This window comes from Sinocyclocheilus anshuiensis, unplaced genomic scaffold (assembly GCF_001515605.1).
Source record: "Sinocyclocheilus anshuiensis isolate Anshui unplaced genomic scaffold, SAMN03320099.WGS_v1.1 scaffold283, whole genome shotgun sequence".
NCBI lineage: Eukaryota > Metazoa > Chordata > Actinopteri > Cypriniformes > Cyprinidae > Sinocyclocheilus > Sinocyclocheilus anshuiensis.
In genome coordinates, this window is record NW_015549605.1 from 430,579 (window position 1) to 456,147 (window position 25,569).

Below are 25,569 nucleotides of genomic sequence, written 5' to 3' on the forward strand. Positions count from 1 at the left end.
CACACACAAAACAAAAAACAAACAAACAATTAATGTCAGTTATGGTTATCATTTCATAAGCCAACACATCATGCCAGGTTTTGCAGCTAATAACGGACTCAGGCTGTTCCTTGCACAAAGCTATTTTTAGAAAACGTGGCCTTTTTGTTTAAGAAAAACCTTGAAAATTGCACTAAAAGGTATTAAATACTTTTATGGTGCTTTTCTTGGAGCTCTGCAGTTCTTGCACCTGGGACATTCTGCCAAACTTCTCCTTTTGTGATCCAACATGCAGCTGAATAAATGCTAACGCAATTTTCATTTTCGTGTGAACTATCAGTCTAAACACAGTCGATATGGACACCTGATCTGTAACTGCTGAACCTATTGAAGGTACTAAAGAAAACAGTTGAGAAATCGTAGAAGAACCTCATAATGTTTTTTACAGATGTGCTTAGCATGCTTCCTAGGACACCAGTATATCAATAATATCAAGTTATGCCAAAGCTAAATTGCTGAGAACAGCTTCCAGTTATGTGTAAAGTTTTCTCCAGAGGTTCTTACCGTGGTTTTCTCCAAGCAGTGCAGAAGATGGTGATGCTGGGTCTCAAAAGTGGGGTTGGACTTACATACCAAAGCTTGGCCGGCCTGTTTTGATGCCTTATTGGAGAAACAGAAAAAACAGCTTATCAACCTATCGGCGCAGAAAGAAACTGAGAGAAAAGACAAGACAGCAAGGCCCGAATTCTCACAATGGTCTAGCAACATTGAGACAATCTTGAAGAACGTTTGGCTAGTTCATTGTGACAACAGTAGGCTCTAGGTCACTGCCACGTCCTGTTCTCTCAACATCACAACTTGGCGGATGGCTCTTGGTTCAAAAACAGCAGACAACAGGAACAAGAGTATTCTGTGTGTGTCAATGGCTATTGAACTTATATTCAGGAGATACTAATTATTGGAAAAAAGTATGTGGAAAAGTTACACGTCTTCTGTATTTGAACCATGACGGCCCCCATACCCAAACTCACTAGAGCCTTAATGAATCAGCATGACGCAGTGACCAGACGACTAGAGCAAGAGAGCCCAATCCTGCTTCTGGAGGGCCAATGTCCTGCAAATTTTAGCTCCAACATATTTGCCTGGAAGTTTCTAGTATTCTTGAAGAACATTGCTGGCTCCAAAATCATATACTCTCTGAGTAGGTAGTTCTTTCCACTTTCCTGCAGAGTTTAGTGCCAACCTTGATCAAACTCACCTGCCTGTAACTTTCTAGTAATCCTGAAGACCTTGATTGACTTGTTTGGGTGAATTTGATCAAGGTTGGAGCTAAACTCTGCAGGAAAGTGGACCTCGAGGGGCAGAGTTGTGAATGCCTCTTCTATATAGTATGAACAGAGGCTCCATAACAGGAGGAAGGTTAGGACAATTCCAAGGGCCCTGATCAGAGAGGATCGAAACAAAAGTAAGTTCAACTGGGGGGAAACACCACCCCTCAACCCAGAACGTGTTTGCAATTACAACAAGGGACAAAAACTGTCCTCATGGGATACTATAATGTCCACTGGATACGCACTTCAGAATCTGATCTTTTCATCAGAATCTGAAATTTCATCAAAAATATCCTAATTTGTGTTCCGAAGATGAATGAAGGTCTTACGGGTTTGGAACGACATGAGGGTGAGTAATTAATGACAATTTTAATTTTTGGGTGAACTAACCCTTTAATTAGCTGGTTCAGGTGTATTGGATTGGAGCTAAATTTTGCAGGATAGTGGCCCTTTAGGAGCAGAATGGAACACCCCTGGACTAGGGCGCTATTTATCGAGAGCCCGCGTATAGTCAACAGGCACTGGATTGACATGCCCCGTGGTCTCTGCCTCACATTAAACCCCGCCTCCCATTTAGATGTTGGCCAAACAATGACATGCAGCTCAGACAGTTTCATTCCTCCATGTGATGTGTTCTGATGATGTCATGAAGACAGAGAGATAGAGAGCGAGCACAGGCCAGTCCGGACAGGCGTGAGAAAATCACTCAAAAATGCATGTTAAAAAATGCATGGAGCACAAGAGTAGTAGTTGTCGAAAAAAGCAGTTAAAACAACAAGTAGACAAAATACAAAAGGTAATAAACCCAAAAGCAAAGTAGTTGAGAGATGGAGAAAAGGGTTGCAGTCAAAAACAGGGGGGCCCCGTTGGTACTGGAGCGGATTGGCCGTGGCCCCCGCAAGGCCAAGCCGCATGCACCGCACTGCCATTGGACAAGAGGTCACACAATTATTTTCTCATGACCAGCCACCAGGAAGAGGTGCCGGTGCACCCGGTCTAGGCGTGAGAAAGAGCGAAAGACAGAGAGAAAGAGTTAGAGGAACACCACGGAAGCGTTGAATGGGGACAGCAGCCCTGCTGGACCCTGGCCCCCTGGCGGAGAGGTGAACCGCCATGGGGGAAGAGGGGTTTCACATGCACCAGCCCATCATGTCATGTTCCATTTAGAGAGACCCCGGCGACTTGGTGTCCACAGTTACCTCCTCCTCCGCTTCCGCCAGCATCCCATTTCGTTTGTACTGCAAATAAGCGTTAGCGCCACCGCTCTTCGCCGCATGAATTCTAGCAAGCCTGGTTTTCTGTTCAGGTGGACAAACACACGGGCGTTTAGCCTAACACTTTCTCTTCTCGTGGTCAATGTGAGTGTGAATGTGATCGTGGTGTGACTGGAGGTTTGCATGCTCATGTCTGACATGAAGAATAGCAATGTGCTCCTCTCTAAAAGGGATGCCAAAAGGGCTTTGATACTACAATAAAAAAAATTGTAACAACACCAGTCTTTCTATAATGTAGCTGGGTTTATATCGCAAAGAGCTGATATTTTGACACCATATATAAAGGATGCATTAAATTGCCCAAAAGTGACAGATAAGATATTTATAAAGTTACAAAAGATTTCTATTTCCAATAAAAGCTATTTTTTTTAAAGTTTCTATTCATCAAAGAATCCTGAAAAAAGTGTATCATGGTTTCCACAAAAATATTCTGTTTCAGTTTTCAAAACTGATTATCAGAAACATTTCTTGAGCACCAAATCAGCATATTAGAATGATTTCTGAAGGATCATGTGACACTGAATACGGGAGTAACGATGCTGAAAAGTCAGATTTGGAATAAATTAAATTTTAAAATATATTAATATAAAACAGTTATTTTAAAATTGTAATAATATTTCACAATATTACTATTTTTACTGTACTGTGATCAAATAAATGCAACATCTTACTATAATACCATTAAATAATAAAACAGCATACTAATTATTAGATAAAATAATACAATTAAATTAAAATATTGTCAAATTACTCAAGGCAAAGTTTTTCATTCTTGATTTTCAGTCTTTTCAGGCTTTTCTCTTTATATCTCAACATAAATTGTCAGACCAAAAACCTGCATTTGTGTCAAAATATCAGATCTTTAAGACAGCTATAAATAATCATTAAAATCAATACAAAACAATACAATTTTAATCATTAAAATATGAACATTTAAAAAAAAATATTTACATTTTTGCCTAAATAACATAACATTTAAATGGTACTGGTATCGACAACTGAAATTTTGGTATTGTTACAACCCTAATATCCTTTCTCACTTCTCCCTCTCCTGCTCTCATTCTCAGTCCTAGTTAACTGAAAAACAGACTGTTGTTCTTGGGTGGACTGGTTGAACTGTTTATCTGTGTGTGTGTGTTGCGCACAGGGGGAGTGGGATATCTGAACTGTTTGTGTCTCCCATGGGGTGGCTGGAGTCGAACAGCTAAATTAAGAGAAGACACTCATCTAATGCGATATGATGTGATGCCACAACGTCTGCGTATTCTGATCACCCCCAGAGGAGAACTGGCTACAGAACACAGCATCTGTTCTTCCTGTGCTTGGTCTCATTGGCCACGTACACACTGTAGCTAAAAACAGTCGTGACTCCTTATTAGTGTTCAATTTTGTTCTGTACATAGTTACGTCATTTATAAGTTTGATGATGACCAAGTAATTGCATAGTATGTACAAAACTGGTATAAACGGCTTATGAGCATAAACAGTCGAATGTGCTTTACTAAACAGACAAATGTTGCTAACCTTCACTAACAAGAAAAAGTTTAATCCACTCTGTCAATTACTGCAAGTTCAGAAGTGACTCCTGTTTTCCATACGGACATGGAATTATGATTTACGGCAGGAATACTCATGACAGATGTAATGACAGATCACAACACTCCTGCCATAATAAATTCAGACGTCTAAACCGCAGGCTAATGAATCGACTATAAATGTAGTGTGTGCATGTGGACAGCTTCATTGATTATAATGGCAGTCGCTGTGCAGATGGGCTGTAAAACTTACATTTAAATTTAATTGCTAAAGTAATCAGATTAATTGAGGTTTCGGAATTAATTGAATAATTTCTTTTAAATAATCCTGAAGCTAAGCATCAGGATATGCAAATTTCATCATCACTGATTGGAGCGTAGCCGCATTCCACTTGCTGCCTATTCAAACATCAAAGTTACGATAAGAGCAAACCCAATGAAATTAATTTGAGGACATTTACTTTTAAAGGAATAGTTCACTCAAAAAGCCAGCCCTCAGGCCATCCAAGACATACAGTAGATGAGCGTGTTTCTTCATCAGAACAGATTTGGAGAAATTTAACATTACATCACTTGCTCACCAATGGATCCTCTGCAGTGAATGGGTGCCGTCAGAATGAGAGTTGATAAAAACATCACAATAATCCACAAGTAATCCACACAACTCCAGTCCATCAATTAACATTTTATGAAGTGAAAAGCTGCATGTTTGTAAGAAATAAATTCATCAAGACACTTTTCACTTCAAACCGTTGCTTCTGGCTAAAATACAAGTCTTCTATCCATAACATTCTTTCTCCAGTAAAAAAAAATCTGTCTTGTCTGAATCAAGAGAGAAATATGCACAGACCAACCCCTGTTTACAAGAGAAAACTGTCCGAAATGAGTTCAAACAAATATATCAGTGGATTCTGATGTGAGAGGACAATGGCGGATGGACTTTTTCAGGACAGTGTTGCTATGGATTATGGATTGATATTTTGGCCAGAAGCAAGAGTTTGAAGTAAAAATGCCTTAATGATGGATTTGTTTTCTACAAACACACAGATTACACTTTACAATGCAATAATTGATGGGCTGGAGTTGTGTGAATTACTTGAGGATTATTGTGATGTTTTTATCAGCTGTTTGGACTCTCAGTCTGACGGCACCCATTCACTGCAGAAGATCCAGCAGTTATCATACCACAGAGACACACACCACTCAGCGTGCAGACATCTGGGTCACAAGCACATTGTGCCAAGTTGTATTAAATACTATCCCAGCATAATTTTTCTGTATTTGTGTGTACATGGTCCTGTCAGGGTCTAATCTCTTTGCCACAGCCAGACCTGCTTGTATTTCAAGAGAACATCTACATTTGAGCCCAGCTCCGTATAGCTCTGAGATCAGAGGCCGCGGACCCATGCTGGGGTCATGGGTGGCCCATCTAGGGTACCTTTTGGGCTCGTCGCTTCTCAGCGCGCTGACTTTGATGGTAGATCCGACTGAAATTGGACACAATGACGGGGACGGGAAGAGCGATCACCAACACGCCACTCAGAGAACAAACAGAGCCAACGATCTTCCCTATGATGGTCTTAGGAACCATATCTCCATATCTGTAGCACATAAAAAAAGAGAGAGAAAAAAAGAGAGTCAGAACATAGGGGTCAGTGGCAATGGTCCAGTGACAAATCAAACAATGAAAACCAGAAATCTTTTAATAAATATATAGTTGAAAGAAATACAAAAACACAAAGATGTTGCTCGTAAAACCTCAAGTGGTGTAACCATCAACTAAAAATTACTAATATATTCTCTTTACACTTTGACGACTTATCTAAATATATTAAAGTTCAAAATCAGTTTTGTTTATTATTTATTTGTTTGTTTGTAATCAAATTATCAGGGCATTATGGTCTTTAAAAAAAAAAAAAAAATCATGAATACCAGTCTATACAACCTTTTTTAATTTAAAATTTTTTTTTGGTTGGGATTTTTTCTTCCTTTTCTTTATTCTTCAAACCTTTTTTTCAAAGGTTACAACATCTGATCTTTCTTATTCATTCAGATGACAACAAAATGGGTTCTTGCATGTATAAGTACGACACTAATTTAAATGTAATTTTCCAAAGTTTTTCCAAATATATTTTAAGACAAAACTGCTTATTTTTTAATATAAAAATATTACTAAACTATTATACCAGAGATTATAAACGATTATAAAAGTTTTAAATTCAAGACTTGCAAGACTTTTTAAGCCTTATTTCAAATCACAATTGTAATAATTAATATTTTTAATAAATAATTTCATAAAATGTAATAAAAACTTGGAAATCTTCATCGTAGAATATATGTATTCAAGTCATTGCTTTATAATGTATTTTGGATTGTATAATAGTTTCAGGCAAAAAATGCCATGTCCGTGACCCTGCATTGAAACTGCATAAATATTTGTGATCTTTACAAGCAGGTTTTAAAATTTTGCTTTTGTCAGCAACACACCTCTCCTTAATTTTTACCAACTCAGGTCATTTTGTTTGGTGAAAAGAAACAGATGACAGCACTAGGGGGCACTAGAGAATCATATAGCATGGGGCAAACAATCTCTCTCCAATTTTGTGAAAAGCTTTTTTTTTTCTACATTTGACCCCAGGCTTTATTCCTCATAAAGCCTGAAACTTTTAACTTGATCTTAAAAAATGACTGTTCGCATGTGGTGGGAAGAGCTGCATGTATGTGTGGGCTGAGATTCATGCTATGAGATCAAGTTCTCTGACCTACTTTCCCAACTCTCAATATAAAATTACATTAAAACAATAGCCATTACAATAATCCAAAGCGCTCATATTCCTCACAATGTCGTCCTAAAATGGTGAACATGCTGTCTTGGGAACACACAGTACTGACACGATTTCATTCTTGTTCCAACAAACACACATTCCCCTTCTGTTGTACCACCTCCTCTTCATCTTTTTAAAGCAGGCCAATGCGTGACCAAAGATCCATTAGTGAGCAAGCTATGTAATGCTAAATTTCACCCAATCTTTTCCGATGAAGAAACAAACCCATCTACTGTACATCTTGAATGGCCTGAGAGTGAGCAAATTTTCAGCTACTTTCCATTTTTGAGTGAACTATTCCTTTAAATACACCCAAAACTTCACAGTGTGTATGTGGCCATTTTCTCTTTTGTTCTATTCTGACTCGCTCTCACTTCATCTTTTTAAAGCAGGCCAATGCGTGACCAACCAACTCCGTCACTGGCATTCGGGAGACGATCTGTCTTTAGTCAACAGAATGAAGATGATAACAATCCTGGTTTATCTAATCAATCCAAAATCTGTCAATTACTAGTTGTACTTTTACCATGATATTACCATGTTTTTGGACATGTACCATGGCAAAACCAGTGTATTCTTTAAAGGACATTTACATATACTCATGCTTTTATCTGAAGTGACTTAGAAACAAGGAATATCGCAAACAAGTAGCATGTAAATATTGCAAATATTGCTATCATTCAGTACCACGCCATGATAGGCCTAAATATCAAAGCCACACCGCCACAGTATTTTTTCCGTCACCACAGATTTTTCATCACAATGGTTTCGCTATGACTAGAATTTTAACTTCTGAAGAGTATATAAGGTTCCAGGGCATCAACGTGAGCCAAGACCTCCATCTTTCATTTCTTGAAGAATCAGGTCTGACTATTTGCCCTCAAAAAGCATTGTGACTACATTAGCTACACCTTACCTGAATGTAAAACAGTTCAGAATTACCCAGCAAGCACGCATACATATTCACATCCTCATCTGGAATACACTGTGCTCCATTTTAAGTAGCTGAAGTTTTATATTTGTGTACAAACAACTGAATAACAACAGTGAAAATATCTTAAAGGAACAGTTTACCCAAAAATAGTCATCATTCACTCATCCTCATGTCGTTGCAAACCTGTATGACTGTTGGTTGCATTTAATTAGAATAAATAATGTCGCAATTACAAAATTGTGAGTTATGTAGTCATATTATGAGATATAAAGTTGAAATCATGAGAAAAAAATTGCTATTATGACAATGATGTTACATTTATGAGAATGTCACAATCACGGAAAACTGAAAGTCAAAATTGTGAGAGACAGTTGCAATTATAAGAAACAATATTGCATTTACCAAAAATAGTTGTATTTATGCTATATAGATTTGCAATTACACATTTACAAGAAAGTTAAAATTACAAGAAACATTCAAAACTGTGAGAGATTGGCACAATTCTAATAAATAAAGTTGCATTTACGAGAAATAGTTGTATGCTATATAGATTTACAATTACAAGAAAGTCACGTATATAACTGTATATATACAACAGTATGTATATATATATATATATATATATATATATATATAGTCTATACAATGAAAGTGGTTTTGGACCTACTGACAAACATTCTTTAAAATGTCACTTTGAGATGAAAAAGCATATACTGAATAGACATCATGGATATGTATATGTGCTACAAGGGTCAGTGCGGTCTTAAATGCACAACAGAGCTGTGCATTCATTTCCGCCTGCACAGATTTTCTTCTTTATTTATTAATAGAATTAAAAGAAAAAAAAGAAATGAAAGTTATGCATTTCTGAAAGCTGCGTATAGTGTGCCGTGACGGTGCTTGAGAGGCTTCCGTGCTCTAAGTGAAGGATCTAATTGAATTACGGCGATGAGAATATGAGCTCAAGGGGCCCGATGCGACAAAGCCTGGAAAGACTGAGCCATAATTATAGACGGCACCGAGTCGACTTCTCCAATTAAACTCCTGTAATTAAATATGCCAGTGAGAGAGAAAAGGAGAAATACAAGACATGCAAAGCGTTAAGAGGCTCTCGTTTCTGCTTTGTACCGTGGTCGACACTATCGACGGCACTGACCCAGTCATTCAGAGCCCTGAAAAATATCCATATTAATGGTTGCATGAGCTTTAGCGGTATTCATGACTGATCAATAGAGAGCTGTGTGATACCCTGCACCGACAGACAATAGACTCATTATAAGAGACCAATAAAGTCCCTTGTAGGCAATTACCCTCATAATTAGATTTGTGTACATGATGAATATGTCGGCCACTAGCTGCTAATCCAAATCCGCACGCTAAGCTGTTATTTGCAAAGTGTGTGTGCTCTCGCTGGAGTGTCACATTTAGATGCTCCACGGCCAGCCTGAACGTAATAAAAGACATTGACCTTGCACTGTGTCAGGTGTGTGTGTGTGTGTGTGTGTGAAGCAAACTAGAGGGGACAGCAAGGACTCTAATTTGCTCTCTGCGTTTGTCATTTCTCTGCTGCTCACTGTCCAGTACTGTTACATATGACAGCGTCCCTATTAACCCAGCCGACCTGCACTGGCTTCTCTTACACACACGGAAAACTGAGCAAATTATTGCAGTTTAGATCATCACAAGCAGTTCCCTGCAGCCCAATATATGGCAATCACAAACACACAGATGCATATTTTTTTTAATGTGATGGTTAAACAAGTCAGGCAGTTAATCTAGAAATTTTAGAGACTACATTTCACACAGTTGCAATTTTTCTCAAACAATTGTGATTTGTAATTGTGACTTTATCTCTCACAATGTAACTTCATATCTTACAATTTTGAGTTTATTTTCTCGTAAATGCAAATACATTATTTGTAACTGCAAAATTCATTTCAAATAAATGCAACTATTTCTTAGGCCTGCATAATGAGCTGCATAATGAGCCTTTCAGTCAGGTGTGAAATTACCACATAGCAAAAATAGTGTACCATATATGTACCAGCAAATAAATCAAATGAAAGTAACATCTGTAAAATAGTGAATGCACACTTACTCTAAGATTCTGAACGGAGTTGAAAACTGAACGAGCGCCCACTTCCTGTGAGAGATGCAGGTGAATGCAAGAGTTGTGTATTCAGTCCTAAAAGAATTTTATAAAAAAATTATCACATAAATGCAACTATTTCTTATATATGCAACTTTATTTATTCAAATTGCAACGATCTCTCACAGTTGCGACTACCTCTCACAAATGTGACTTTTTTCATGTAAATGTATTTATTTCTCGTAATTGCAAAATGATGACAAAAATGCCAATATTTCTTGTAAATGCGTCTTTTTTTGGAATTGCGACTACCAATTGCAACTTTCACAACTGCCTGTATCTCTCATAATTGCAACTTTTCCTCTCACAATAGTGACTTTGTTTCTTGTGACTACTACCAAAATGCAGTTATTCTCGTAATAGGAACTATCTCTCACAGTTGTGACTGCTCCTTGTAAATGTATCTATTTCTAGTAACTGCAAAACTACTACGACTATCTCTCACAATTGACACTTTTTCTGTGATTGCGAATTTCTCGCAAATGCACCGTATACTCATAATAGCAACTTTATATCTAACAATATGACTTCACAGTTCACAATTTTGTTTTTTGGAAATTACTTTATTTCTTGTAATTATGATATCTCATATATGCAACTTTTTTCCCCCTCAGAATTATGACTTTATTTCTCACAATTGCAACTTTATTTTTCACATCATTTTGAAAACTTCAACTTTTTTTCTCGTAATTGCAACATTATATCTTATAAATGTGACTTCATCTCTTACAATGTGACTATTTATTATAAACTTTATAAATACTGTTTAAAATTGTTTTTACTTTTGAGGAAGTTCCCAAAGGAAGGTTTTGTCTGACAGAGCTAACTTCTGAGGACAGTTTTGTCCTCAAATTAAAGCTAATTAAACTCACACTCACGCTGCTTCTGAAAGAAACTTTGAGAGCACCTTGACGGCCACAGTGCAATTACGATCCAATCAGTCGGTAAAGGAAACGGGTCATGAAAAGACACCCACTGTCTGAAAGTAAACAGCTGTAAAAGCATGTACACCCAAACACAGTCCGACAGATTACAGGGGGTGGATGAAATCCAATGTGAGAATGAAAGAAAGACTCCTCACATGACAATGAAAGCAGTAAAGCCCTCTATTTTTTCCACACTTTCTTTATGAGTCCATATCTCAGCTCTTTGGCTCTAGCGTTATGTGAAATGAGAGAAGGGTGGATGGACGGAAAGAGACAGTGAGATTAAAAAAGGCAGAGCTCACTGACTTAATATCTCTTGCTTCATGAAGCTCTGGACTGATTGGAGATTAAATATGCTTATCAAGTCTAATGAATGCGGCACTCATTAGAATATTGAGAGACTGAGTTAATGACGAGATCGTTCCATTTAACTAAGTTTGCCTTGGCTCTAACTCTTATTCACAGTCACACATGACAGAAATGCAATCACTCTCCAAGTTTTATTTTCCTGCAGTGTTTGTACAGTATGTGACTATTTTTAAAGCACTAAAATTACAATCATAATTCACACAGTATTCACAAACTGACATTATACAAATATAATTTGCGAGAGTGCTAAATTAGAGTACGTCTACACAACAATTTGTACTAAAAATGGTAAGTTTTCCTTGCATTTTTGAAAAGTTTTGTTTACAGATAACAACGTTGTCAGAATGATCCCCGTTCACACGGATCCACAAAAATGACTATTATGCATGCAAGGCCAGTAGTTGGCAATGTCACTTTGACGCATTCGCATTCCTATAGACTGAACACATAATACGCAGTTGCATGATGTCACGTTTTCACAAATTTGTATTTACACGAAATAACATTTGTATTTAAAAGTTAAAAGTTCACATTTTCAGGCCCCCAAAATGCCATTATTGTGTAAATGAGCGGCCAAAACACGTAAAAAGCTTTCTATTTTTATTTGAAAATGGTGTCGTGTAAACACCCACTTAATCTAGACTAAACTAGACCCAAACTGGCCTTAGAAGTCTGCGAAAGTCAAATGTTGTTAAATGGCACAGTCTATCACCTATTTGTTGCATTTTTAACGAACACCAGGTCAAATCTTAAGCCTGATCGCTTAGAAACGGTGGACAGATGCGATTGTGATTGGTCAGATTAAACCAACATGCTCCCCCCACTTTAGTCCCACTCATGAAGTCCCAACACTGATCTGCAACTCATCTTAGTGAAGGAAGCAAAATCAGCAGGTCGTGTTTGTCATGCACGAGCGGCTCTCCTGAGATCTCATTCTCCTCTCCCGCGGCCCGGCGCAGCACTGTAGGTGAAATCTCACAACTGAGGGTTTCATGAAAGGCTTTTGTGAATGCTTTATGCGGAGACGGTTGGAAGCTTCACACGAGACCCCCCCCCCCCTTCTCCTCCCTCATCAATAATTCTGTCTATGCTTTCTTCATCCCTCCCATGAATGTTCAACAATCTGTTTTATCCCATTTTACCGTCCTACCTCTTCTCACTCTCTCGGCTTCTATAACACACATACATTTTGCGGACAGACACACTCATTCAGACTCATATCAGAGATGTCCCCAGTGCATGGCTGAAGGCGAGACAGATACACAGAGTTTATCACATCAACCAATGCTTTCTTCTCCCTAGCTCTTAGCACAAGCAGGTACAAAGTCCTTGACCTGATAATGAAAGATGTTCTCCTGGCATTCAAACGCAACTTCTTGTTGAGGGATAAAAGTGAAGGAGAGAGAGAAAAAGAGATGATAAGGGTCTTTTATCTTTTCTTATAAACCCACAGAATGGTCTCTTGCTCCACTGACTCACAGCAGATCAATCAGAGATAAAGCTCTGAGCTCACTTTTGTGTCCGAGAAAAAAATGCTCTATGGGGGCGAAGCTCAAGGTGTTCGATTTCCATAGAAAATCACACTTAAAGATCATTATATGGACAGAACTGCCATTTTTACACAGATGAGTGCTGTGACTGGTGATGCCATTTGTGTCACGGCTCGGGGAACAGCGTGTGAAACGCGATGAGATATGGAGGAGGAACAGAGCGAGGTCATCGCTGATGGTGAAAATGAGGAGTATATTTTTAACCATTTCGTACCGAACAACTACAATATTGTGCATATGCAACAGATGGTCCACATGGAATCTGCACCGGCAGAGCTAAAACTCAAAGACAAGACCTTCACAAATTTTGGCAGAATGCAAATGACCATTCAAATTCACTTTATTTGTTTCCCCATATTTTAATTGCCAATGTTGTTGAAATAAAAAATAAAATGCTTAAATATGTGGCTAATTTGATTTTGCTAACAGCTACCAGTAGGTTAATAACTGCTAATATGCACACTACTTCTGCAACGTGGATGAACAGGAGGTAAAGTAAGCAAAAGGGCTTCGATTAGTGCATCAGAACACATTTTGTGTCTCAAAGTTCAAAAGAAATAGCCGGGACGAACTAATAAGGCCATCGCTAGCACCAACGCTAATGATATGAGAAAACGATCTGGGGAATCCAGAGTGCACATGAAGATGAGACGACATTAGTGCCGCTAAGAACCTGCAGCAGGTGCTCGTATGAGCAGTCGAGTACATTAACACATGTCCACCGTCATGCCATATGTAATGTTCTATGACCGCTATACAGTTATGCTTCTGTAAAACATTTATGATTCACACATACACACTTAACTCTGAGGCCATCTTTCCATCTGCCGCCCTCCTGAATGTGCGATTTTGCATCTATAATCAGTCATATAACTTACCTGTATAATTTAACCTTCAGACTGTCATAACAGGGCAGCTACGGAAAGGCACGTAGAGAGCGGCTGAATGTGAGAAATGGCTTCAATCTTTCATTCCTCTATTTCCGAGGGAAGCTATTTGAGCATATGGCAAACAAGCAAGGTCAAATCAATGAGCTGTCCCTGACATTATCACAAAGGAAAACTCCTCATCAAATGGCAAAGGCCAATGTGCAATAACGCAGTGTGGGAGAACGAAAGCAGGTATGATGGTAGAACATGAATAGATATAGCATCATTGAGGCACTAGGAGAGGTCATAGTGTGGCGCTGATGTCAAGTGGCATAATGCTGCAATAATGTTTCGGAAAATGGGCACGGAACATTGAGGGAACGCTTAGCGCTGCTCAGGTGAGTTTGACACTGGTTCCAGCAGTGAGGGTGAAGATGCTCTCTGCTTCAGTCTGTGCTAACTGGCCTTCTCACCACAGCACGTTTGTAGCTGTCTGTCTAGCTGACAAACAAATACGCACATAAAATGTCTAGGTCTTATTTCAGCCTAAAATCAGAAGAAAATTTCACAGAGAAAAGAAAGTAAAATGTTTAACACAATTAATGGGATGCCCCCCCCCTTATTTTTTAAAGAAAATTAATAGAAACCGTCACAGAAAATCTAATGGTTTCAACTACAAATATCATTGCAACTATTACAAACCATCAACTTTTAACCATTAAAAAATGGTTTCCAGTAAAGTGATTTGGGACATATTCCTTCAGGATTTATTGGTTTTAACACGCCACCAACAGAAAGTGACAAATTACCAGTGGAGACCCACAGGGGCCATTACAGTTTCCATTAAACCAATACAATTCCCATTATAACCAGTAAAACCATTACAAGTTCTGTGAAGGTTTCTATTGGGTTTTTTTCCAGGAGGGTTTATTCACCCTCATGTCATTCCAAATTTGTATGCTGTTTGTCTTCTATAAAACACAAAAGAAGATTTTGAATAATGTTTCAGCTGTCTTCGTCCATATAATTAAAGTCAATGGGGACCAAAACAACCATATGTCAATGTAACTATATGTCAACCATATTTCATTGTATGGACAAAAACAGTTTTTACATTTTTCAAAATATCTATTTACTGAAATAACAACAACTGTGCAAATTGTTTTTTCTTTTCTTTTTTTCTCAAAATTGTAAAAATATATAAAGACACATTGTGAGATATTAAGTCATACTGTGATATGTACACAATTCAGTGTTGTTACTGATAATTAAACAAAAACGATTAAAAAACATTTTGATAACACTTTTAATACTAAAATAACAACTGCAAGAAATAAAGTTGAAATAGTGATAGTCCTAAAATTATATATAATTGCAACTTTATATTACTCACTCAGACTTGAAGTGAAGTTACAACTGAGAAACATGCTGCAATTATGACAATAAAAAGTCACAATTACCATTTTTTCTTTCTTTCTTTAAAAATATTCCTCCTCCAGTTCTGCAATGTATCTGGATGACTTCCTTTCTTTTTTTTCTCATCATCTCAGCGATGATTCTCATTACTGCAAACAGGGTCAGCCCATCCTATCGATGATACGGTAGATTGCCTTTGGCTCCGACGAGCCTGGGGGTCCCCACAAGGAGATCCATACTAGAATAGCAGATCAGAACCGCCAAGGCAAGAATGCTTCTCATCCCTTCCGACTGTAAACCATCCTATCATGACCCGGACATGTCCTTGACAGGTTTTGTAAATTCACCCATGCTTATACACAACATGTAGAAGCAGACATGTTATTTATACACCCACACACTGAATGTCTGTCAGAAAAAAAACTGAATTTTTATAAATACAGATCTGACTCAGTCTCAGTCAGTTCCATTGATTGTCTTTGTAGTCCTGGAGGAAAGGCAGTGCACACAAACGCATACTCGCATGAGGAAGGAACCACAAACAATTGTCAAACGAGAGACTTATTGCCGTTTCTCGCAGCTCAGAGCTAAACATACACGCACATAATCCCACTAAATTATGCACACAGACACACACGCACATATATATTCATAGACAAGCTCCAGTTTGACACTTCATTCCACCTACAGACCCGAGTGAAGAGGACAATTAGTCAACCAGGCCTTGGGCAAGACAGATGCAGATGCTATATTTCTCTCTAATCCAGTAATATTGTCTCCACTGAGCTCCCATAGTCAGTGTGTGTGTGTGTGTGTGTGTGTGTGTGTTTATACTAACGATGCACGAAGGATTCAGAAGTTTTATTAGCAGATTTTGGTATTTAGAATTGTATTGTCTCCAAGAGAAAATCACACATTGATTGGATTTTACACCATTTTGGCATACATGAGGCATAAAACACTAATTTCAGCTTCAGATATGAGGAATGCGAGAATTATACAGTGATTCTGATGATTTTAAACATTTTATTTTAAAGTTCGGGAACACTTTAGTATAGGGACCAATTCTCACTATTTACTATTTGCTTATTAGCATGCTTATTATTAACATATTGGCTGTTTATTAGTAATTCTAAAGCACACATTCTTCATGACCATATTCTACATCCCTAATCCTACCCAATACCTAAATTTAACAACTACCTTACTAACTCCTATTAAGCAGCCAATTAGGAGTTTATTGAAGCAAAAGTCGTAGTTAATGGTTTGTTAATAGCGGGAATTGGACCCTAAAATAAAGTGTGGCCTAAAGTTCAATGTTAGCATTTATTCATTGTTTGTCTTTTGTCATGACTACTGCTAATGAATTGTAAAGTTTTTCTAAAATGTCTACATATTTTTAGTGTCAGTTCATTAAGATTCATCTCGCACAATGCCAACTTGATGGCACTAAACGCCAATTTTCTGAAAGATCAAACACTTCTTGTGATCTGTTTGTGATAATCTGTAATAAAGCGATAATAACAGCACTTTTCATGCTTTGTCAAAAACCTGCACGATATTCAAAATAAATATTGCTAAGCTATGTTGTGCCATTGTTACCTCCAACTTCTATTGTTTGCATCTATTTTGTGACGCTTTCATTCAAACATTTATTATAGAAATATTTGAAAACCCTGTTTAATTGTATATATATACACTTGTATGCATACTTAAAAACAAGCACTCAAGTAAGACTCTCCCCCTCAAATGTTATGTTTTGAGTTCATTTTGCAAGGTTAAAGCCTTAATTATGAGGGTCAGACCCCACAAAACCCCCATAATTCACAATTTGGGTAAGAAAATGCAAACAGAAATCTAAATGGAAAAACCTACCATTTATGATCTTCTACAGAGTATTTATTGGCTCATGTAATTCTGCTTTCATACCAATAAAATTCTGGTATTCACAGCTGCATTTAACAAATTTACTAGGTTTAAACTCACTCGACAGAATTTTGCAGATTATGTCTAGGCCTAAATATTAGAAGTGGAATTATCTGAGGCTGTTAAGTTCGTTATGAGTGCTTTGTGAAAGCAGAAGAACTGTAAAAACCTGATCAGCCTTTCATCATAAAATTCACGGAATAAAAAATGAGCGGGAAAACTGAGCCAAGGATGGAGAGGGATGAAAGGCGGCAGAGCTATATATAGCCCACCTGGGCTGCTTCACTCATCCGTCTGCTTTTGAACTTGTCATCCGCCAAATTGGTGCTGCCGGCCATGTCATCCATCTCTTTTTGGAGAAGGGGTGAGGAGAGGTTCTAGAAGAGCTGTACCCCTGGCAACCACGCAATCCCTCATTTGCATACTGATCCATCACACTATCACATCCAAATCACAAAGACACACACACAAAAGGTCTCCCTTACACCATGTTTCGTGTCCAGATAGTATCTGAATTTTTAAAATGAGCCATCATTTACTTAATTTTAAATATATTGATGGATGCTTTCCTTTTGTGGAAATATTGATGCCACTTTTTCAACTTCAGACCAATCAATGAATGTGAGTGGCCATGGAAGATAAAAGGGAAAATGTTGAAATTTTGCTTAAAACTACTTTTCATAATGGTTTCATATGGTTTTGAAACAATTTTATGTTTAGTACAAGTTAATGTGTCTGTGAGTATTCATATTATTTTCAAAAAGTGTTTAAATATATTTTACAAAGTAAAAAAAATTATAAATATCATTAAGTTTTTTGGGAAAGAAGATGGTCAAACTAATTAAGATTTTCTTTTTCAAGAACTTAATTATTTTAATGAGGCTTTTTTCTCATTCTAAGGCTTTTTCTTCTTTTTTTCTACCCCTAGAAAATAACAAAATTAATTGTAATAATAAAAAAAAAATGCTCATCAGAAAAAAGTTGTATTTATGAATAAAACAATCCGGGCAAAAAAAATGCATTGCGATTGACTCAGAAACCGGAAAAGAAGAAAAGTGAGAAAAAGAAAGTTTTAAAGCACATTGCAAAAGAAAAAAGAAAAACGGCAACAGTGTGACTAAAAGAGCTTTTGCTACTGAAGTTCTTGTGATATCAATGCTGTATTACAATATATAGTGTTACTGATGGATAAAAGCTTGGCAGAAAAATGTACAACCGATGAAAACAAATCAGAGACCACCGTTGAATGTGATGGTCCAATCATAATGTGTCTTGGGTGCATTTACATCTGGATTTTAATGATAACAAGTGCAAAGGGCCATTAAGGCACCACAAAATGGTATTTTTTCCCCTAATTTGCAACACCGAAATCACAGCTCCAAATCACATTAATATTCTGCACAGCTTTTATTGAAGTGTTTGTGTGATTATCACCTGACAGATCATATTGGCTCCTCAACGGGTTTGATGAGCTAAATACAGTCAGACAATGAGCCTCCCCGTCGAGCCTGTAATCACATTCAGCGCCAATAAATGTGATTACGTAGCAGTTACATACTTGCATGCAAAAGCAAAACAGCAAATTTACCAGAATTCCTTGCACTGCACTCGTCAGATAAAAGAAGCTTGTATTTCTAAGTAAATAATGCTGTTTCATAGTCATTACTTCGAATCAAAGCCGCTCGCTTCTTAAGCAAGTTGATTTACAGAGTGAGGTGAGAACGGCAATCTACCGCTGTGAAGCGCATTTGAGATCTTCTTTGATCCGTGGTGTTTCATGCTCAGAGAAGCGTACTTCTTTGATAAACACTACTCTTTTGTCTGCGTCTATTTGCAGGAATGTGTGTTTTGAAGCACTTCTCTGTGTGTGTGTGTGTGTGAGTCCACTAGGGGGCGCTCAAACACAAAATAGCTCCTTGGCACAACCTTGGTGACACTCAAGAGGTCCTGCGCACAGCATGTCCAAACCAAACTGAACTAACCTAAACCAAACTCTAATCCCAAAAGCAACCTGAGCTGCTGAAACCCGTCCAGAACTCTACCCCTCCCATACACCATCTGCTCCCGGCCAACAGGGGGAATGACACAGCCAGAAGAGAAGATTTGTTGCCCGTTAATATATTCTCTTTCATATCAAACCATGACAACAGATGTAGATTAATGAGTGTGGGGTTAAGACGGGCACCGCACAGTCAATCATCGACAGAGTCACTCAGAATACAAAACACTGGGTCAGTATAACAGCTGACTTCAGATGTGACGGACATCAGAAAGCTGAATCTGTTTAGGGATTGCATGCCATACATCGAGTCATGGTGCTCAGTCAGATGACGAGTTTGAATCTGGCTAGCAACATTTCCCAATGTCCCATATGTATGTATGTTTTTCACATTTATTGTTAAAGTATATATATATATGTATGTATATATAGTTCAGTCATGAAACTCTAGATGGCATATTCTGACGGGGTGTTAACGTAACTGAGAGTTAAATGACTTGGCACAAGCTGATTGGTTCATGCTGCATATGCAGCCAATGAGCTTACTGCCTTGCATTTATATGGCTGGCTAGCATTCACTAGAGATTCCTGCAGCGCGCTTTCAGAGTTCTCTGAAACCCTCCACCTTCCCCAGCTCCACCTGTATAGATCTACTACGGGGTTATTTTATATGCTATTTGTGCAGCAGCAGTATGTCTTAAATACTCATGGCACCGTATCGCCATATGCATTGGCAGTAGCAAGTTCCTGTACTTGCTTGCAGCAGCAGCAATAATCTACAACTACAGCAATAACCAACAGCAGCAGCAATTCAGTAGCAGCGTAGCAGATCTGTTCCGCCAAGACCAAATACATTAACATTGTCATATCCATCACCATGCTAAAATGTTCTGAGAGTTGTCATGATTGAAATATATTTATAAACCCCTGGACATAGTTTTTAAATCTCATTCAGTTGGCAAGTCAAGACCTGTGCCACATCTGATGCAGTCTACTGTATTTAATCTGAAGACCAGCATGAATGACTTTTGAGAGCTACAGCTGGTCTGAGAACAAATTTTAGGCTGTTTCTTCACACAAAGCTTCAAAAGACTTTTATTTAGCATACAGTATTTGTCACATGGGCTAATGTACTGTATATAGTATAGCTTTATTCAGCTTTCTTGGAGCTCAAGATCAATTTGGTCACTCAAAATATCTTGTGTTACACAAAAAATTAAGCTGGATATGGAGGAAACATGAAGGTCAGTTTTAACGCTATGCCAGCTTACATAGTTATTTAAAGGGAAAGCAACAGGTAAAAAGCACTCTTGTTCAAAACTTTAGAGTCGGTAAGATTTATAAAAAAAAGAAAAAAAAAAGACTTATTTTTCTCCTTTATTTGATCGAAAATACAGTAAAATATATTTTAGAATATATTAAAATAACTGTTTTCTAATTTTAATGCACTTTAAAATGTAATTTACTCCTGTGATGGCAAAGCTGAGTTTTCATTATCTATTAGTCTTCAGTGTCACACAGTCCCTCAGAAATCATTCTAATGTGCTAATTTGCTGTTCAGGAGTGATTTCTTATTAATGTTTAAAACAGTTAATATTTAAGGATTTTTTCAAGATTCCTTGAACAGAAAGATAAAAACAATGGCATTTATTTGAAATAGAGATCGTTTGTAACATAAAAGTCTTTACTGTCACTTTTGATCAGTTTCATTTAATAAAAGTATTAATTACTTTCATCCCTAGACTGCCTTTGATCAAATCTTTTCAAAAGTGATAGCCAAATAAAACAGTTTTGAATAAAACAACGGTTCAGATCAACAACTGTCATTTTCGGATGTACTGTCCCTTTAACTGTGACACACTACTATAGAAAAATGACATAACCAAAGTGAAACCCGAGTGTAATTTATCATTTCCACAAATTTGCTCTGAGCGATTACAGTGCGTCGGCCCCCAGTGGAATTATGCATCCGTTATGCTAACCTCTCATCCGAGCGTCTTTCGAGATAAATCACACCCCTCTTCCGCACACTAAAGTGCCAGACTCAGATCTGCCATCTTATTTTCTGAGTACAATCTATATATACATATTAATCCTTGATCTCAGATGCCGCCTGAAAGTCACTAAAAATGATCACAGTCAGACTCTCCCTCTCTGCGCTCGCAGGGCCCTCAGTTGGTTTCCAGAAGTTGGTTATTAATCAAGCACGTCCTCGGGTCTTTTTGCCATCCTGTGGTCAGCACAAGGTATTCCAGCAAGACCTGTTCCTAAAAATCTCAGTCTACAGCTGCTTGTTTAACACCACCACGCAGGCATCACGGTCTCTCCTGAAGGACTCGAGGATCTCTGCGTGTCTGACAAACAGGTTGTCTCATTAAGCCTGTTATAAATTCTTCAGACAGACCGTTCCTCTGCTCACAGTGGCGTCTCTGCTTCCCTCCATCCTCTCTACCTCCACTTGTATTTCTCTTTTTCTCTCCCTTCACTCGCTCTGTCATCACTCAGCAGGGTGCACACTTTGGAGGTGTTATTGCACAGATGGAAAGGTGTAAATAAGAAAGGGTGTGCGGCACACACACACACACACACTCGGACAAACAAAGGGCCAACAAAAGGACATAGAGTAGCTGAAAATAGCCATTTGTCTCTTTTTCTCTGCCTTATTTCCCCCTTGTGTAGTGTGTGGCTGCATCTGCAGCGAGGATGATGCAGCAGGTGTGTGTGTGTGTGTCTCAGGTTTTATACCTGTGGAAGAGCAATAACAGGTGTGTGTGTGTGTGCGTTAGCGACAGCTTGCTCTGTTAGCGAACCGCAGGTGGAGCGCAGAGGTTGGCCTCTGCGGCTGTCTGTCCTGCTGTGTGTGTGTGTGTGTGTGTGTTTCTCTGTGATTTCATGCCCTCAACCCAGTTAACCTTGTGTGTGTGTATTTCTCATGATTAGAAAGACTGGATGAGCCATGTTCAAATAATATATGCACACCTTTGACAAAAATAATAATTAAATCTTCTGAAAGCTGAATAAATTAATATTCCATTGATGTATGGTTTGTAAGGATGGGACAATATTTAGCTTGAAAATCTGGAATCTGGGGGTGCAAAAAAAAAAAAATCAAAATATTGAGAAAATCGCCTTTAAATTTGTCCAAATGAAGTTCTTAGCAATGCATAATACTAATCAAAAATTAAGTTTTGATATATTTATGGTAGGAAATTTACAAAATATCTTCATGGAACATGATCTTTACTTAATATCCTAATGATTTTTGACATAAAAGAAAAATCAATAATTTTGACCCATACAATGTATTTTTGGCTATTGCTACAAATATACCTGTGCTACTTATGACTGGTTTTGTGCTCCAGGGTCACATATAACGTAACGTAACGTAACGCAACTTAACATAACACATGATATTTATTTGATGCACTGCCTATCAATCATAACACTATAAACAAAATGAGCATAATATAAACTAATATATTGTCCGTCTGTTTTAGTTTTTAAAGTAAAAATAGATAAATGGAATACATCCATCCATCCATCCATCCATACATACATCCATCCATACATCCATCTCATTTTTTCATTGCCTCATATATTATGAACTGAATTAAAACTATATATAATATATGAAATTACAACACAATTTATGATTACTGCACTGTCTGTCAATCATAACTGTATAAACAATCATAAACTGTAACAACAATGATAACATAACATAACATAACATAACCAAATCATTATCCTTCTGTTTTTAGTTTGTAACTTTTACATTTGAAAATATTTAAAAATTTTTCATATATTTTCCATTTGTCTACAGTTAATATATTTCCTCATTTCTCATTGCCTCTTATATATTATGAATTTAATAACAACTTAATAAAAACTAATTAAGGAGAAAATTAAACATTTGAATAATTAATTTAGTTAGGACAGGGCGTTTGGGTAATTATATTACTGGCAGAGGAATTGTTCATTTTGATTATTATTAATAATAAATCTGGTTGCACACTCCAAGTCATTTTTCTTCTTGGGGCAAAATGTCACTCTTTGATTGTAACTTTTACTGAACATTGATGGGTTTTATCGTATCACATCACATCACATCTGATTTTACAATAATTTTTGAGGCAAATTTACTGTAACGCAGTCTTTTGTGGCTTACTGCTTTAATCTGTGTTTTCTTCGAGTGTCTTCTTGAACATAAAAAATTCAGCGTATGTTATTTTAAGCATTAGCATAGCAAACACCTCTACTGATGGTGTAGCTGTTATGCAATGACCTCCATCACAAGCACTAATTGTTTTCTAATACCTAGCTTGCATTATCTATCATAAACAAAAGCGCTGGAACATCCTCGCCTTTAATCTCCTTTCAGTGATTCAGGTTAATAACGGGCTTATTGAAAACACAGATTCCCCATATAATGCAACAGAGAAAGGCCTTCATTAGCAGATAACGTTGATGGGAAACAGCCATTAAATTATATACCTCCTTTCATTTTTTCGCTATTAATTTTTGCAAAGCCATCTGGCACATAATGAGGCGCAGAGCAGTTTAGATGCACTTTTCAATTAAATCTGACCTTCAAATGACAGCGTGGGCGTGAACGAGAGAGATGAATGCGAAAAGTTTGGAGAGATGACATATTATTGATTATAAAATCAATTTGAACCTTCTAATTACCACTGATAAGATAAACATAATCTGTGCGAGATATGACAACTATACTCCGTGGACACTTAGCGACAATAAATACTTTATAATGGGAGATAAATCAAGTGATTGGACAAAAAGATAGCAGGCTGATGATTTACATGCAATGAAAGTGAATGGGCTGTCAAGTTTTAAAATACAATAAATAATTAAATATGAAAATGAATGAATGAATAAATAGTACTTATACACTATTTCAAGTATTGTAATAATAATAATAATAATTGTAGCTTATGTATAAAATAAATAAAATAAAATAAATTTTTGCATTTTTTTTGCCACAGTATTTATTCTATTCCATTGTATGGAAAAGAGCAACCTGGACATTCTGCTAACATTCTCCTTTTTTCCCTTTCCATAAAATTAGTGCATACTTGAACACTATATTTCAATTTTTAGCAAAATAGCAACTTGGATACTCTGCTAATGTTCTCCTTTTTTGTTCCACAGAAGAAACTCATATGACTCATATGAAGAAAGTCATATGTAAGTCATATGGCTTCTGCCTGACTGAATGAATCTGAATAAGTGAACAGGTCATTTTGATTGTAATAAAAGTCTGTTTTGGTAACTCATTGCCTCAATAGTCGCACAGTCAGACAGAACACCTGCATTGGCCACGCTGCTCTTCCCTTCACATTAATAAAGCCCACTCTAATTATCAGAATATTACTTATTCTGTAATATTATAATAAGTCAACCTCCCACTTCAGTCAACTACTGCTAATGGTGACTCAAGCTAATACACTACGACTAGCTCACACAGCTAAACAAACCCTTTGAAACGTGTCACTGAAGATAAATGGGCATTTGATGCAAATTGTTTTGCAGTGAGATGGCACTGATGTGAGCTACATTGTGCAAAACACTGCTGGTTGAAGACTAGCACACAAACACACACAAAACACATGGTGCTTCAGCACAAAATCATGCCTCCATTAAATTAGACTTATCATACTGTAGATATAATTGCAAACGTGCCGCAATTAAGGTCACGTTATTACATCACATACCATAAAAAAAATAAAGAAAGAAATGAAAATATTCTTATGAAAACACAATTTCTGCACAGATGACTTATTTAAATCCACACTGTAGAGTTTGGGGAAAACTCTTGAAATATCAAAGGATGAAAACTTAAAATCGTCATCCCTCGGATCCCCTCTCTTCTCCAATCCTCCTCTTTCCTACAGCTCACGCTGCAGGGGTTTCCTGCGAGTTCATCAGCACTCAGACTTTCAGGAGATATGAGAAAATAGGCTAAAAAACTGTCTGCAGAAAAGCGATACATATATTTTGCGGAAGTAAGACAATCCAGTTGGTTCACCCTTCTATCTTTCCGCAAATGCTTTCGCCACTCATCCTGTCTTTCCTCATCCAAGGAAAGCAGAGGTTTATGGATGACAAAGTAAGAGTGGGAAAGTAGGTTGCTGATAAGGAACAGTATTTGGAATGTTTGGTAAGAGCATTCCTGCAAAACTGGGAAAAGTGTCCACTAAAAACTGTACAACACCTCCAGTGCAGTGACACCGAGTGTATTTGTCCAAAATAATAAGACATAAATAGATATTTACAGATGTCAGGATGAATACATGACAAAACATGCAGAGAAGACATCAAAATGTGCCAGAGATTGAGTGATTGAATGAATAAATAAATAAATAATGCTATGCTGATATGACATGGTATTTTTTCCCAGATCTTTTATTTAAAAATACTATAAAATGTTTTCAATACCTTACTGACACACACACACACACACACACAC

General features: G+C 37.3%; 1 protein-coding gene across 2 annotated transcripts in view; it reads right to left on the reverse strand.

Moving 5' to 3' along the window:
- Positions 1-25,569, reverse strand: part of kcnd2 (potassium voltage-gated channel, Shal-related subfamily, member 2) — a 120,488-nt gene that overhangs the window by 4,718 nt on the left and 90,201 nt on the right. The window contains exons 3-5 of one of the 2 annotated variants that reach the window (XM_016447451.1): positions 5,558-5,720; positions 2,510-2,608; positions 544-639 (exon numbers count right to left, since the gene is read on the reverse strand). In XM_016447451.1, the coding sequence (XP_016302937.1) occupies positions 544-639; positions 2,510-2,608; positions 5,558-5,720 (358 nt within the window). The remainder of the gene's footprint in view (positions 1-543; positions 640-2,509; positions 2,609-5,557; positions 5,721-25,569) is intronic. The other variant, XM_016447452.1, reaches the window with a different exon arrangement.